The sequence below is a fragment of the Oryzias latipes genome, chromosome 9 (assembly GCF_002234675.1).
Source record: "Oryzias latipes chromosome 9, ASM223467v1".
Lineage (NCBI taxonomy): Eukaryota > Metazoa > Chordata > Actinopteri > Beloniformes > Adrianichthyidae > Oryzias > Oryzias latipes.
Window position 1 is genome coordinate 9,261,286 of NC_019867.2, and position 13,283 is coordinate 9,274,568.

The 13,283-nt window shown below is 42.8% G+C and overlaps 1 protein-coding gene across 1 annotated transcript; it reads right to left on the reverse strand.

Moving 5' to 3' along the window:
• Window positions 1-98: 98 nt before the first annotated feature.
• ndufaf2 (NADH:ubiquinone oxidoreductase complex assembly factor 2) lies at window positions 99-13,255 on the reverse strand. Its single transcript, XM_004072230.4, has 4 exons — window positions 12,985-13,255; window positions 4,474-4,563; window positions 3,571-3,611; window positions 99-1,191 (listed from the first exon to the last, which is right to left on the reverse strand). The coding sequence occupies exons 1-4, from the start codon at window positions 13,097-13,099 to the stop codon at window positions 952-954; spliced, it is 486 nt and encodes a 161-aa protein (XP_004072278.1). The 5' UTR covers window positions 13,100-13,255; the 3' UTR covers window positions 99-951.
• Window positions 13,256-13,283: the final 28 nt, after the last annotated feature.

The following is a 13,283-nucleotide window of genomic DNA, read 5'->3' on the forward strand; positions in this document are numbered from 1 at the left end:
GGTGCTATGAAGAGTCCGTTGGGATAATCTCACATGTCCATCCTGAGTGCAATTTACTCTTAAAACTGTTAATAATATTCCAACAATAACCTCAACCATTAAATGAAATTAGAGATTTATTTACACAGCAATGTAAAACAAATTTCATCTCAACAATTTACAATAAAGTTGTGGCTTGGAGCAAAAAAACAGGAGAGTTTCTTCAAAAATAATAAATATGTGACAAAGAACTGTGTGGAACAAAAGCACATTCATAATTGGTTTGGAAAACAAATCTAAAGGTGACAGAGGATTTTATTTTAGATTACCAGTATGTGAAGAAAAACAATAAAATAATGTAGTTTTTCTTAATCTTTTGCTGAATTTACAGAGTTAGCTAAAGAAAAAAGTTACTTTTTTGAAGTTTCTACTTTTATGACAAAACAGCTTCTTTGCAGGAGAATTTGGTTTTAAACAATCTGAAAAGTACTTAAAAAAATAAAGTATTGACCCTTTTAATATACATCTTTGAAATGTACTTTTTTGTCCATATTTTATAAAAATTAGCATATGCGTTTAGTCAGATGTTTATTTGATTATGAGATATTAGACCCCTTTTTCCTTGTGTTTTACAAAGAACATTTGTCATATCCAATTCCTCTTCTCATATGTCTGCCTTGTAAATAGAAACTAAATGAACTTCTAAGAAGTCAGCTGGGGATTTTACAGAGTCAAAGAAAACAGCTGACCCTTTATAATACGATGAACATTAAAAATAAATACTTTCTGCTTGAAGACAAAATAAAGATCGTTTTAACCAGTTCTTTCGAAATTTCAAGTTTATAGGATTACTGATTTTAAACGACATTTTCTGTAGTTAAGTATCCACTAAAAACTCTTAATTACTCCAACACAGTTGTTCCAGTCATGCATTTATCTTCAGGGTGCTGCAGTTCCACTTTACGTCTCAGTCTATTTTTTGGAAGTGGGCATCCATGAACCAGGCTGGAATGTGTTTGCTGTGCTGACTGGCTCCTCGCTGATCTCCTGCTTGCCAAAGTTAGCGGCAGCTGCGTGCCCTTTTGCCACAGTTTGTGCTGGAGCCACCAGACCTTCCTCATACTCTTTAGCTTGCAGAGCCAGGTCCTTCTCCTCCACCTCTTTGGCCTTCAGCTTCATTTGCTCCCTTTCAGATAAATTCATCATAATTTCCTGCGTAAAAAAACAAAACAAAACAGAGAAACAATAAGATTATTAGTTCCTAATTGATATTTAAGTTCTTAGCCATCAGCTGAGTATAGTAACTGATGATATCCGCTTGTCAGTAATTCTGATCTACATGTGGGAATACTAGACAGTTGTATAAATAACATGATCTTGTGACCTGGTACCAGATAAATGTCATGAGTCAGCAAGCTTACGGTATTGGCTACAACTTTGATGTGACGTGGTGACAGTCTGTGATATAGCCCAGTTCCCCAAAACTACGGGGAGTAAACACTTAAATAAAAAGATATGGGTAAAAATTTAAATAACGGGGACCTGAATTGTTTCTCTTAGTCTTCAGGGACACCTTTCTCTATGCTACTATGACAAAACATATGTTATGACAATCAATGACAGTTAAAAAATGGGATAGGTAGGAAAAGTCAATATCCATATTGATGTACAGCCGTTTAGGTTCCAAAAGCACTCACTTTTTTTATGGTTATGTCATAGCCGCAAAGGAAAAGACATGTGTACACACCCTTTCTAAAATGGCAATGGAAAAAATGCAACTTGATGAAATAAGTTCAGAACCTTTTCCAGCTTTGGCATCCAACTTGTCAGTTATAACAGATTGAAACTGAAATAATTGAGATGCTTGAGTGTTTCCACCCTCAAGCTAACACTTTGTTTAACAACCTTTTAATTCTATCACAGCACTTAACTTTTGAAGTGTAGGACTCTTAAAAAGGCCCGTCTTCTTTGGCAATTTGTGTTAACTTATATTGAAATGACTTTTTCTTCATCCTCATTCCTTAAAGGAAGGATGGAACTTTACTGTCGTGTTTATTCCTTTCCGTTTGGCCTTAAAGCATGATGCTGCTGCCTCCGTGTTTCCCCAGTGGATGCGGTGTTCCTTCGGTAATATGCCAAATGCACATCTTTTAGAATAATGAAAATACTCCTTGGCAATGTCATTGTGGTACTTTAAATTGTACAACAAGCAGGTTTTTTTCAGGGGCTTGAAGTCCTGGACTAATTTTTGCATTAAAAAATGTAAAGTTTTGCAAAACAACCATGAGTTGCAGATGAAAATCCTTTGACATTTTATCTTATGCCATCCTCTCTTCTCCGGACATGGTCGATTCTGCATCTGAAGGAGTTCCTACATGATTTAAAGATGCATGTAGTGCATGAACCTCTTGCAGAAAAGTGGACATTTTCCTCTTTCTTTTGGTTGGAATGCCTGCTGGTGCAAAGCCAGTGAGAGATAAGTTTGCACTCGTGAGTTTTGTAGGAAATAATAAAATGCTTTTTCTGTTGAAGTAGGGCACACATGATGGGGAAAATAGTACACGTTCTTCTAATCTATATTATAGGGGTTTAATAAATGCAGAGTGAAAAAATGTCATAAAATAGATTAATGTGTTAGCATGATAGGGGATTTACAAAAAAAAAAAAAAAAGAGATGAACAGCTAAACCTTTTCACTGTACGGGTAGACAGGCAACCCTCTTGAGCTGCTGCTAGTGTCCAGTGATGTTGGCTCACCCAGCCAAAGAGGAAGGGAGGACTGGGCATTCTGCTATTGTGTCCTGGCAAAATTAAAGGACGGGAAAAGAGAGGGGAGAGCTGTGGCCAAAAAGGCCTGCTTTGGGGAGGGAGACAAACATACTGAGCTGCTTTTCCAGCCTGTTAATGACAGGATTTAATCCAATCAATTTATGTTGGTTTGGACCATGAAGAGAGGGAGCGTGACAAGGGGTAGGGTAATGTGCTGGGAGTGAAGTCTTGGCCACATCAACGCTGTCCAGCTGTCAGAGGCAGCTACGAGGCAGTCGTGAGGCAGAAAATTGGAAGAGAATGTTCTGGCAGCGGAGACAGGGGATGGCATTGGCAACTGGCAGGGACTGCGGACAGAGAAACAGAAAGAGAGAGCCCGGGCACTGGCCTTCCAAGGGATTTCCTATGGACCCGCGTTTTACCAGCCAAGAAATTTCTAGCATTCTCAAACTTAAAGAGCAACAAACCCAGAGCGAGGAAGGCGGGGAGAAAAATGCGCTCCTTCATCGCTCCCATCCCGGAGAGTGCCAGAAATAAACCACCAAAAACCAAAAGATGCAAGCTTCTGCGTGAAAAAAAAGAAAGTAAACTAGGACATGGTGTCAGTGAGCGTTTCTGCTCCATCTCAGCTTCAGCGTGCTTCATCTGCTGTTTATTTTAACACCTGTCCCCCTAAATTCTTGGATTGGAGTTGAAACTGTTAAGATGAAACGAATCAAAGATTCTCCTCTGCATCTTTGCTTCCTTAACTAGTCCCCTGGAGTCCAGCCATCAGCACAGTGGGGAGGCTGGGAGGGAAGTGGGGTGGGGGTGGTGGACGTACTTGGATAGAGGGGGGATCTTTCCGTCTGCCTCGCATCCAAGCTGCAAGAGAAGGAAAAAAGGAAGTGAGGACACCCACACAATTACACACAGCAAAACTCCTGAAGTCATGTTTACGGCGGCAGCTTCGGCGTGCATCAGGACAGCAGAGGAAACTACTGAGGAGGATGGCTCAGTGGGGACGGCATTTGGGGATTATTTCTTTTTTTTATGCGTTTGGTTTCATGTCACTTTGTGCCACACGAGGAGACGCACACTACTATACATGCGGTAAACTCAAAACATTAAGATTGCTTTGGTGTGAGCAGAGCAGGGTCTCTCACCACCGTGTCTCAGAAGAGGGAGGGAAAATCTTCATTGATCTTCACGTTTGAAAGTATGTGCTCTGTCATTCCCCATCAATACTTCTGTCCCTCATTTTCCTCCCGAGTAGAATCGGATCTGTCTGTCATCTTTTTTTTTTTTTTTTTGTCTTTAAGAAACTTCGGCTGAGCTGGCAGCGCAGCGGAGCAGGTTGAAGGAAGCGTGGAAGAAAGGCACTGAAAGATTTTGTAACTCCAGCTCGCGCAGGGATTCTGGGCCTCTTTTATCTCTTTCCTATTTGCATCCTGATGAAAATGCATGAGGGATGGGGCGTAGCAGGATGAGGGCTTTAAGGTGGATCAAGGCGGTCGGAGAACAGGAGACGGTTTGCATCCAGTTCTACATTTCATGGTGCAGGTTCCAAACAACATCAAATTTGATCCTTGATAAAACCCAATCTTTTCTAACCAGAAGACAAAAAAAAAAAAAAAAAAATACAGCAGCAAATTAATCAAGGCACGAAAAGATGCAAGCATTCTGTCATTTATCCATGTTAGTGATAGCTAAAATATGTAGCAGGGATGCTGCTGTCCAAACTTACCATCCCACTCCATCGGAATGCTGCCCTCTGCGTATTCATACTCTGAAGGATTGGCTGCCTCCACCATCCGTTTGGCACGGAGATGCTTCCCTGAAAACAAAAAAGAAAAAACCGTAAGTGTAAGCTGAAGATGCTCGCCAAATGCACACAACATGCGCAGGAATACAAACACGAAGAAGTGCCGACACAGAGCTCTCCATCTCGCACAGATACAGACAGATGCACAGACACACAGAGGGATGACAGCACAGTGACAGGCCATGGATGATTACCTCGCAGCCCTCGGGCCCTTCGTCTCAGATCTCGCTGAGTGGCTCCAAATCTGGGCTAAGCCTTTATGCAAATCAGCTTTACTTTACCCCAACCAACCACGGCCCCCCCCGCCTCACTTATAACCTCTTCCAATCGCGGCGCTGCGGCTAACAATGCCCTCCAAAATCAACGTCAAGCCGTGCAGGAGACAAAAGAGGTCAGATATCACAGAGAACAGAAGAGGCATGAGCTGCATTGAATATTAAGTGCTCCTTTTCTCCCTATCTGTACACAGCACAACGCTCGCTAGCAGCAAGGCCACTGCCAATTATTTTGGTCAAAACTGCTGATTAGACAAGTTTGGCTGTCACACAGTGACCCAGGGAGGAGGGCGGGTGGGAGGCGAGGCGACGGAGAGACTACAGGAGAGAAGAAAAGAAGAAGAAAAAAAAGAAGATTCACTCTTCTGTGATGATACAAATCATCTTTCAGTGCTCTCTAATAGCAAAAGCTGTGTTTTCACAGTTTCTCCTCACAGGTAGTGGGGCGTCTGTCCACTGCCTCCATACCTGTGAGAAATGATGAGGCAGGGAAGACGGAGGCAGAAGCAAGGAGGGGAAAGAGTGATGATGCATGGCAAACATGGCAAGGAGGAGAGAAATGGATGGGCAAGGAAAACAACACGCTCCAAAACACAGACAATCTGTCAGAATTCCATCACAGCTCCTCTGCAGCTGACTGGACATGGACAAATGGAGGCAACCACCTCCACGCAGCCTGCAGACTGATGACCTTAATGTTTACTTCAGCCAGAACAGATAGATTTGGCACGAAGGTGAATGAATGACAGCCCAAAGAGTGGTAAAGCGGTGCCTTCGTTTATGTATTTGCTTTGCTCCAAACCTCTGTTTAACGAGAAATTCTCTTTTGCATAAGTTCTAAAGCCAGTTTAGGAATCAGGTCGGCTACTTGGGCTAGAAATGCTTCGGTCGTACCCAGGTTACCATTAGAGTGTCACTGTAGGGAAACAAGAGCTCCAGGTCTGCAGCTCCATCTTTGCAGCAGCCCAGCATACAAAAGGAATGCAACACGCATCAGACCTGCAAAACTGACCCAGCAATTCGTAAAGAGCAAAATGTGCACGCGTCTGAAGGTCCTTTGAGAGCAAGTTTACTAGAAATCCCTGAGCCAGCGCAGCAAAAGCTAAAACAAGCAGAAAAAAAAACGCTGTGATCTCTTGGCAATACTAACAAATATTTTAACAGGTATGCTAATTAGGAGCAGATCATTTAGGTATTTACTATGGTTGTCAGCATATAGCTGTGCTTCTCTAATGTAAAAGTCCCTGCATGCAATGCAGAAACCGTCATTTTTCCTGTCTCTTTTAAGTTAGGTTTCTCCTTCTTACACCAAAATGACTAAGTGTTTCCAGCCCAATTACCACTTTCCACTTCAGCTACAGATTTGGATTTAATTTGATTTAAATTTCCTTTCAAATACAATAAAATAGTAAAATACATGTGATAAAGAGAAACTGATAAAGTGCTTCAAAAAAGAGTGGGTAAAAGAAAAATCGTTTTAATTCCTACCCCTAATCTCACTATATTTTATGCATACATTTTTACTCATTAAATATATAATAATTATTCACGCAGATATAAAAGAATTAAAGAAAAAAGCATCAAGGTTTCAAAACAACACCCTTAAGTCCTGGTTGTCCATATATTGTCCCATTAGGTTTCTCATAAATTGCAGTTTGGGGGCCATAAGCTCCCTGCTCCGCTCCAATCTGATTCATCCACTTACAGACAAATAGATCCAAGTACTTCTTTGTTTTCCTTGTCTGAGCTGGAATCTGCCTCAAAACTGTACGGTTGGATAGCTCCAATGTTGTTCACCATTTTTGTTGCACTGCTAATGTTAGCTTGAGGTTGTTAAGGGCTGTAAGATAGCAGGAGAGCATGTAAACAGATGGGTGAAGGGAAGTGGGGGTGGGTCTAATCCACCAACTGTCATGCATACAACTCTGAGGCAAAGGAGGGTCTAAGGGCAAGGATGCCCAGTTTTGTTTAGTCTGTTTAGTTGAGTTTAGCCATTACCTATTGAATTCTAGGACTTCATGTTCCTTATGATTTAATGTTTATTAAATAATTACCAGTATGAAGACAATTGAGACGACTACTGTTGTAATATTGGGCTATATAAATAAAATTGAATTGAATTAAATGAAGTCGAATTTCTGATGAGCTACTGCCACTCTGCAGAAATTGTCCTAGAAAACGACAAGTTTTTTGATTTTGGCAAAAAACGACTTAAACATAGTTAATGCTTTTAAAATAGATCAAAAGATGATCGGAGAGGGAGCAGGAACAGTTTGTTTGTTCTGTGGAAGTTTTTTTTAAACATTATTTGCATTATAATATACTTTATTATACATGCAACGTCTAACAATTTTGATTTACAGTAATTGTTGTTTTTTTTCTCCCTATAGTATCCATGCATGTTCAAAGTTTGCTCAGCCAGTTTTGACACTTGACAAAAATGGCGCTGACAAGATCTGTAAATTAAGAAACAATTATTACAAGAATTTTTTTCTACAGATAATTAGTTTTTTTATTGTTTGAATCCTTAAAAATCTCCTTTCACTTTGGAAAAGAAAGACATAGAGGCTGCTTCGAGCGCTCAGCCGCTCCTCGTGTGACAGGTCTGCCTTCTCATCACTCACTGGGGGGAAACCTATTTACCAGTTAAATACACACGCACACCTACATGCAGACACACAAACACACACACTGGCTACAGAGACGGCAGATTAACCTGAGGGACAGGAGCGAGGACGCTGCCTCTTTACTGTGAAGGACAAAAACGCAGCATTGCGTTGGAGAGGGGGGAGGGGCCAGCGGCAAGAGGAATGAAATCCCACAGCATAAATATTCATGAGCCATCTCACCTGTCTGAGCACAACTCATCTGTGAGCCCAGCAGAGAAACCTGGGGGTGGGGGGGAGACAAGCAAGGAAGGGAGGAGACTGAGAAGCAGGATGGGTGAGGGGTTGCCGTGGCAGCTGCACTTCAATCCTTCCCATTCGTTGCAATGAGACAGGATGCGCTCTGAGGGCTGCTCTTTGAACCCTGAACACACTCCATCACCTGCTTCAACACACACACACGCACCCACACACACACACACACACACATACTCCAAACCCCCCAACACTGCACATCCGTTCCCAGGTGAGTACAGCTGGAGGCGACCTGATGGGTTTTTCACCTCCGCAATGTCATTGCAAGCATGCTGGGCTGTCTCTTTCTCTGTGTGCTGTGCTCATGATGCACTCTGGACAGCCCTGAAAAACTCTCGCAGAACACCTCACCAGCTCCAGGCACCTGACGCAGCTACAGCCCAAGAAATCGGATGCTTCCTTGCCTTTGCTCAGATTCAGACAAAGACTTCCCATTGCAACAGCACGGCACTCGGCACTCCCTCTCAATGGAGAGCATCTCTCTCAGTCGGTGGGAAGGGGAATTTTAGGTCTCACACAGTGCTGGAACAAAGAGCCATCCTGGGATGGCGAGTCCATCAACACGGATTCAGCCAAGTTTATTTCCTTCCAGCTAAGTTGTGTGCAGCAGAGGGAAAAAGGGGGGGGGGGGGGTGTCTGCATTGTAATAGACAGCTTTACAAAGATAAAGTGATCCGAAAAGCATCGGTGATGCGAGGGCAACCAGGTACAGAGACCCTCTCCCTCCTGCTCCTTATGGAAGATATGTTTGAGGCCTGTAGCCATGGTTACCCATTTGCCCAACATGGAGGGATGCCGGGTCGGATGTAGATTGAAAAGGCCAGCCGTTGTTTTGCATCCGTTCTGGCAGGAGGAGGAGCTTCAGAGCAAACCTGCGGTTCTGTTTCATCTGGACCTCACTTGGTTTCCCCCAGCTGATGCCGCTTTGGCTTCTTGTCAGTGCGGGAGACCAATGCTTTTAACGTCTTGACGCCTATTGTTGCAAATATGCATAAAGCCAGTTAATCTTGAAAATTATTTTAATTTAGCATCTACATGAAAGCAAAAACAAGTGCATTGTGGTTTTTTTTTCATAGCTGGAAATAAATTCAGGTGTCAAGGGGTTAAAAATATGCTGAAAGGAACCGTCTCCGTCTCCCCGAGAGTTACTTTTAACTAAATGCAGGCACGGTTGAGGATCTCAGACCCCTCTCCTCATTAGCTGCTCCCCTCTGTGGTGAACATGACGTGTAGCGCTCCTTCCAGCCTCAGTCTCAAAATCCCACATGCATGATATCCAAACTCCAAGCTGTCCACCCCTTTCACTTCACCTCCGTACGTCAACCCTCTTTTTCTTTTTCCGGCCTTTGCATCTTCGCCGCCACCCCTCCTCCCCTCCCAGCGCCGCTTTCGATATTAACCTCTCCCCATCTTTTCTCCTGTCTGCCTGGCTGTTCCACCCACTTTTTTCACTTTCCATCTGCCAGATAACATCCTTTCACTCCATTCTTCCCTATAATTTCACAATATGTCAGCATTTTTTTTGTTCTTTGTCACTCTCTGCATCTCCACCTTTCGGCAGACTCCTCCGGCCTCCTTGTTTCTCTCTACCCCTGTGTGTGTGGTTTTCTTTTTTGTTTTGTTTCCTTCGTGCCTGTCTGCTTACCTAAAATATTCTGCAGCGAATGAGCAGCAGCGGGAGGTTCCTCTTAGCGTGTCTGCTTGTCTGTCAGTCCTCGCAGCTGAATTTTCTCATTTACAAAGAGGGGGCAGAAACATGGAGTAAAACCACACAAAAGGGCAATTCGAATAATTAAGGTCATTTCAGCTTGAATAAGATTTAAAAAAAAAGCAGGTATAGGAAGTGATGGGTGACGCAATTCAGCCATTAGGCCTCAAATAAGTGTGGAGAAAGGTAGAGTCGGTGCATTTCACTGCTGGAAAACAGTGTTTAATGGACCTTCAAAACACTTGATCCTCTGATACTGGATCAAAGCCTGCTTGAATGCTTCGCCACTGAAAATAAATATTCCCATCCCTCATTTTCAGCAGCTATTTCTCCAAATGTCTTTTTAATGAACCAGTTAAACCCCTCAATGATGCATTGCGAGATGCATACACCACCACACGTTTGGCCACAAACGTACAACTAAATCCTGCGATGATTAAACAACCTTTATATTAACCTCACGCATTGCAGAGTCTCTAATCAATTAGTGTGATTTAGTGACGCTCTGGACATATCCGCGCCTGCAAAACACTGGCTGGATGTCCTACTGTAGGATAGACTTTCCTTCATCACACCCAGGGGATGACTTGTGGCAAAATAAACAGCCATTTGGACCCTCGTCGCTTTCCAATGTGAATCTTTCCGCCGAAACACGAGGCTTGAATCAACGCTCTGATGACATACAGCCATCTGTTGTTGTGTTAAGTGTGCTAGGGCATGAAGTGGAGAGAAAGCACACAATGACTGATGTTTTTCTCCTTTTTTTTTTTCATATGAAGCAGATAGATAAACATAAACACAGGGTGTGTAGTTGGCTGCCAAGCTGCACGAAAAGACGCACACGATCACACAAAAGTGCAACAACACACACCTCCTATCCTTTAGTCCCCAGAGCCGGCCGTCCTGAAATAGCAGAACTGAGGCCTTTTTGGTTTTTTCACTTCATAGAACAGAGTCGGAGAATCAAATAAATTATAGACAAAGAGAGAGGGATAGTGATAGGACGACAAGTCAATGCGTCTTTTCTTTTCAACGGCGTGGCCCGCCTCTGAAGAACCTCTGAATCTCCTCCATTCTTCACACAGCGGAGAGCCAATAGATTAAAACTGCATGGCACACACCGCTAAAATGAATAGTGCTAAAAATACATCCTTTTCACTGAGACATGAAAGGAAACTGCCTTTCCCCTGTCCAGTATTGAGCAGCCATTGATTCCAAGACAAAGGCTACACCTCCTCAAAGAGGTAAGAAAAATAGCAATCATACAGGCAATTATTTTCAAATGTCCCTGCAGCCGCCGATAATGTCAGCTCGCCTCTCTTCCTAAATAAAGGGAGGGATGGTTTGGCGTCAGAGCTGCGGGCCCGCTGCTCAAGACGAACGAGCCCATCAACAGAATGCTCCGCTTTCATCTGGGCGGCATGACATGGCGCCCCCGTGCAGTGTAAGGCGGTGCGAGGCCTGGGGGACAGAAAGAGAGGAGAATATAGATTCTCCACTCAGCTCTGTGGGGACAACAGCAAGGCAAAGACCATCTAAAACAAGTGGCCAGATTGCCGGTGGTGCTGCTGCAGCCCTGCTGCTGCTGACAGGACTCACTGGGCCTCCACAAGCCTATAGCGTTAGTCCTCTCTGAGGCGGGGGCACACAGCAGGCTTTTGGAGCTGCAGGCTCTCTTTGCAAAAAAGACAGACAGAAAGGGAGAGATTCTTTCTTTTCAAGCAAACTACTTTAGAGGCAGGCTTTTTCATTTTGATGAGGAGCCACATCTGAAGAGAAGGGTTTAGACAACTCTCAGCTGGGCCTTACCCCTCCACACTGTTGAAACCCTCTTCTATTTTGAATAGAAATCTTCACTGGAGTTACTTCAAAAGAAGAAAATCCAGAGACAGCGATGCAGGGGAGGGGAACGGGAAAGAAGGACAACGGCAAGGCAAACATTAAAAAAAAAAAAAAAAAAAAAAAAAAAAGAGGGCAACGTGAGGGAGGCTAATTGAAATCAGATTGGACAGATCTGCAAAAATCTCCCCAAAAATTTAATTCGCTGTGTTCCATTTCTGCCTAAGCAGCCATCATTGCTCCAGCGTGAAGCCTGCCCTTGTTTTAAAGTAAACAGGCTCAGAGAGGTAGAAAATAGGGGCAGCAAAGCATGCATGTAAGTTGAGAGAGACGGACTGTGCAGCAAATCTGGACAAATGTGCAGAGAAAAGCTCCTCACCTATTTCAGCCACAGCATGGGAGCTGCAGTGGAAAGCCTGCAGTCCATGCCTTAAGGCCCTGAGCCCACGCTTGGCCTATCACTTCAAGATCAAAAAGAGCTCGCTTTAGCAAGACATATGGACTGAATAATGCATCTGTTTTACTTCCACAAGGCTAAACAGGGGGAGTGGGGGAAAATTGCAAAGGGTTGCACCATATTCATCTTTAGGTTTATTAAAAGTGCACGTTATCCTACGTGTGTGCCTTTTCTAGTAGTCGTCGGTGGATCTGCCCACGTTTTTTTCTTTCCTCGTGGACCAAAATGCCTCTGTGCACAGGCAGTCAATGCGACAGAGGTTTTATTTATTTTTTTAAGCCAACAATGTCAAACAAAAATCAGCTCCTGTGTTGTATATGGTTTGAACAATCTGTCAGCCAGAGGTTGAAAAGCAGTCTGACAATGAATTATAAATATGAGTTGGGTGCAGGATTTCCCACAAACTGCTGAGAAAAGGTGAAGCACAAAGTCAAATGTAATCAAAAGGAAAATGGCCAAGTAAAAAGCTGGAAGAGTCAAAGAACATGAGAAAATCATGTAGGTAGGAAAAATGACAGTTTACCTCCTTTTTTAAATTATAAACATCATGAAAATAGAGCTGTTTTTAAATCAATTATAGTAACTGTGATAATATAGTTGTTTCCAACAAGCAAATATGTTAAGTAACAGAAAAAGCTCAATACCTGACTTGTGTGAAGCTAGTGATGATTAAAATGTGGACCTATATGAAAGAAAACTTTATTAAGGGCCTAATGTCTGCTAGGGTTAAACATTACTTACAGCAATACATTAGTGCTGCCCAGACAACCCATTCCAAAACACCCACCAAAGACAATTAATAATATTTATGCAAAATTGGGGGTCTGTTCTTTTTTTTCTAAAACATAGGTTATTTCCCACAATGGCTAATCATATGTATAAAATTACTGAAGTTAAATCTACAATCAATGTAACGTTACTGTGACCGATGCGCCATCTAGTGGAAATATTCTATTACATAGGATAAGCTCCGATGTAAAGGAAGATTCCAAAGACTGCTGTAATCACAGGCAGAGATGCGTTTTGTTTAACACCTAAAGTTTATTAAATAAATAAAAATAATAAATAAACAAATAAATAACACTTTTACCAGTACGCCTAAAACTCATAAAGACAAATTAAAAACCACGACAGACTATGTTTCTCAAAATGTACCTTCACTTCATCGTTTGAAGTTCATAAACATAAAATAGTGTAGCTGTATAGAAGAAGTCCATGATCATGTGTACCTACCTGTCCAGGACTTCTGCTCTGGGATGAAGTAATATTTGTTTCCTAAATGGTCTGTTCCAACGTGCTCGCGCACGTATCCGAAGGTACGTCTCAGAACTCCAACAATCCTGCTCATGCTGATGACGGGAGAATCCAAAGGTTTGGGTGAGTCTCAGGGTTCTGGAGAACACGAAGTGTCTCTCCTTTGACTGACAGTGTCCTCTCGCGTTTATGCAAGCGCTCCCAGACACAGTCCAGCTGAGAACGAACAAAACGTTTTCTGATTGGTTGGCTTTCAAGTTCTAACCAATCACTGGGCT

Bases quoted from the DNA above. Each gene is read 5' to 3' on its own strand.
- ndufaf2 (XM_004072230.4), bottom strand. From the start codon at position 13,099: ATGAGCAGGATTGTTGGAGTTCTGAGACGTACCTTCGGATACGTGCGC. The intron at 3,612-4,473 runs GTAAGTTTGGAC...CTTCTCTTGCAG, and splicing joins CATTCCGATGGAGTGGGATG to CTTGGATGCGAGGCAGACGG. The intron at 1,192-3,570 runs GTACGTCCACCA...TTTTTTACGCAG, and splicing joins AAGATCCCCCCTCTATCCAA to GAAATTATGATGAATTTATC.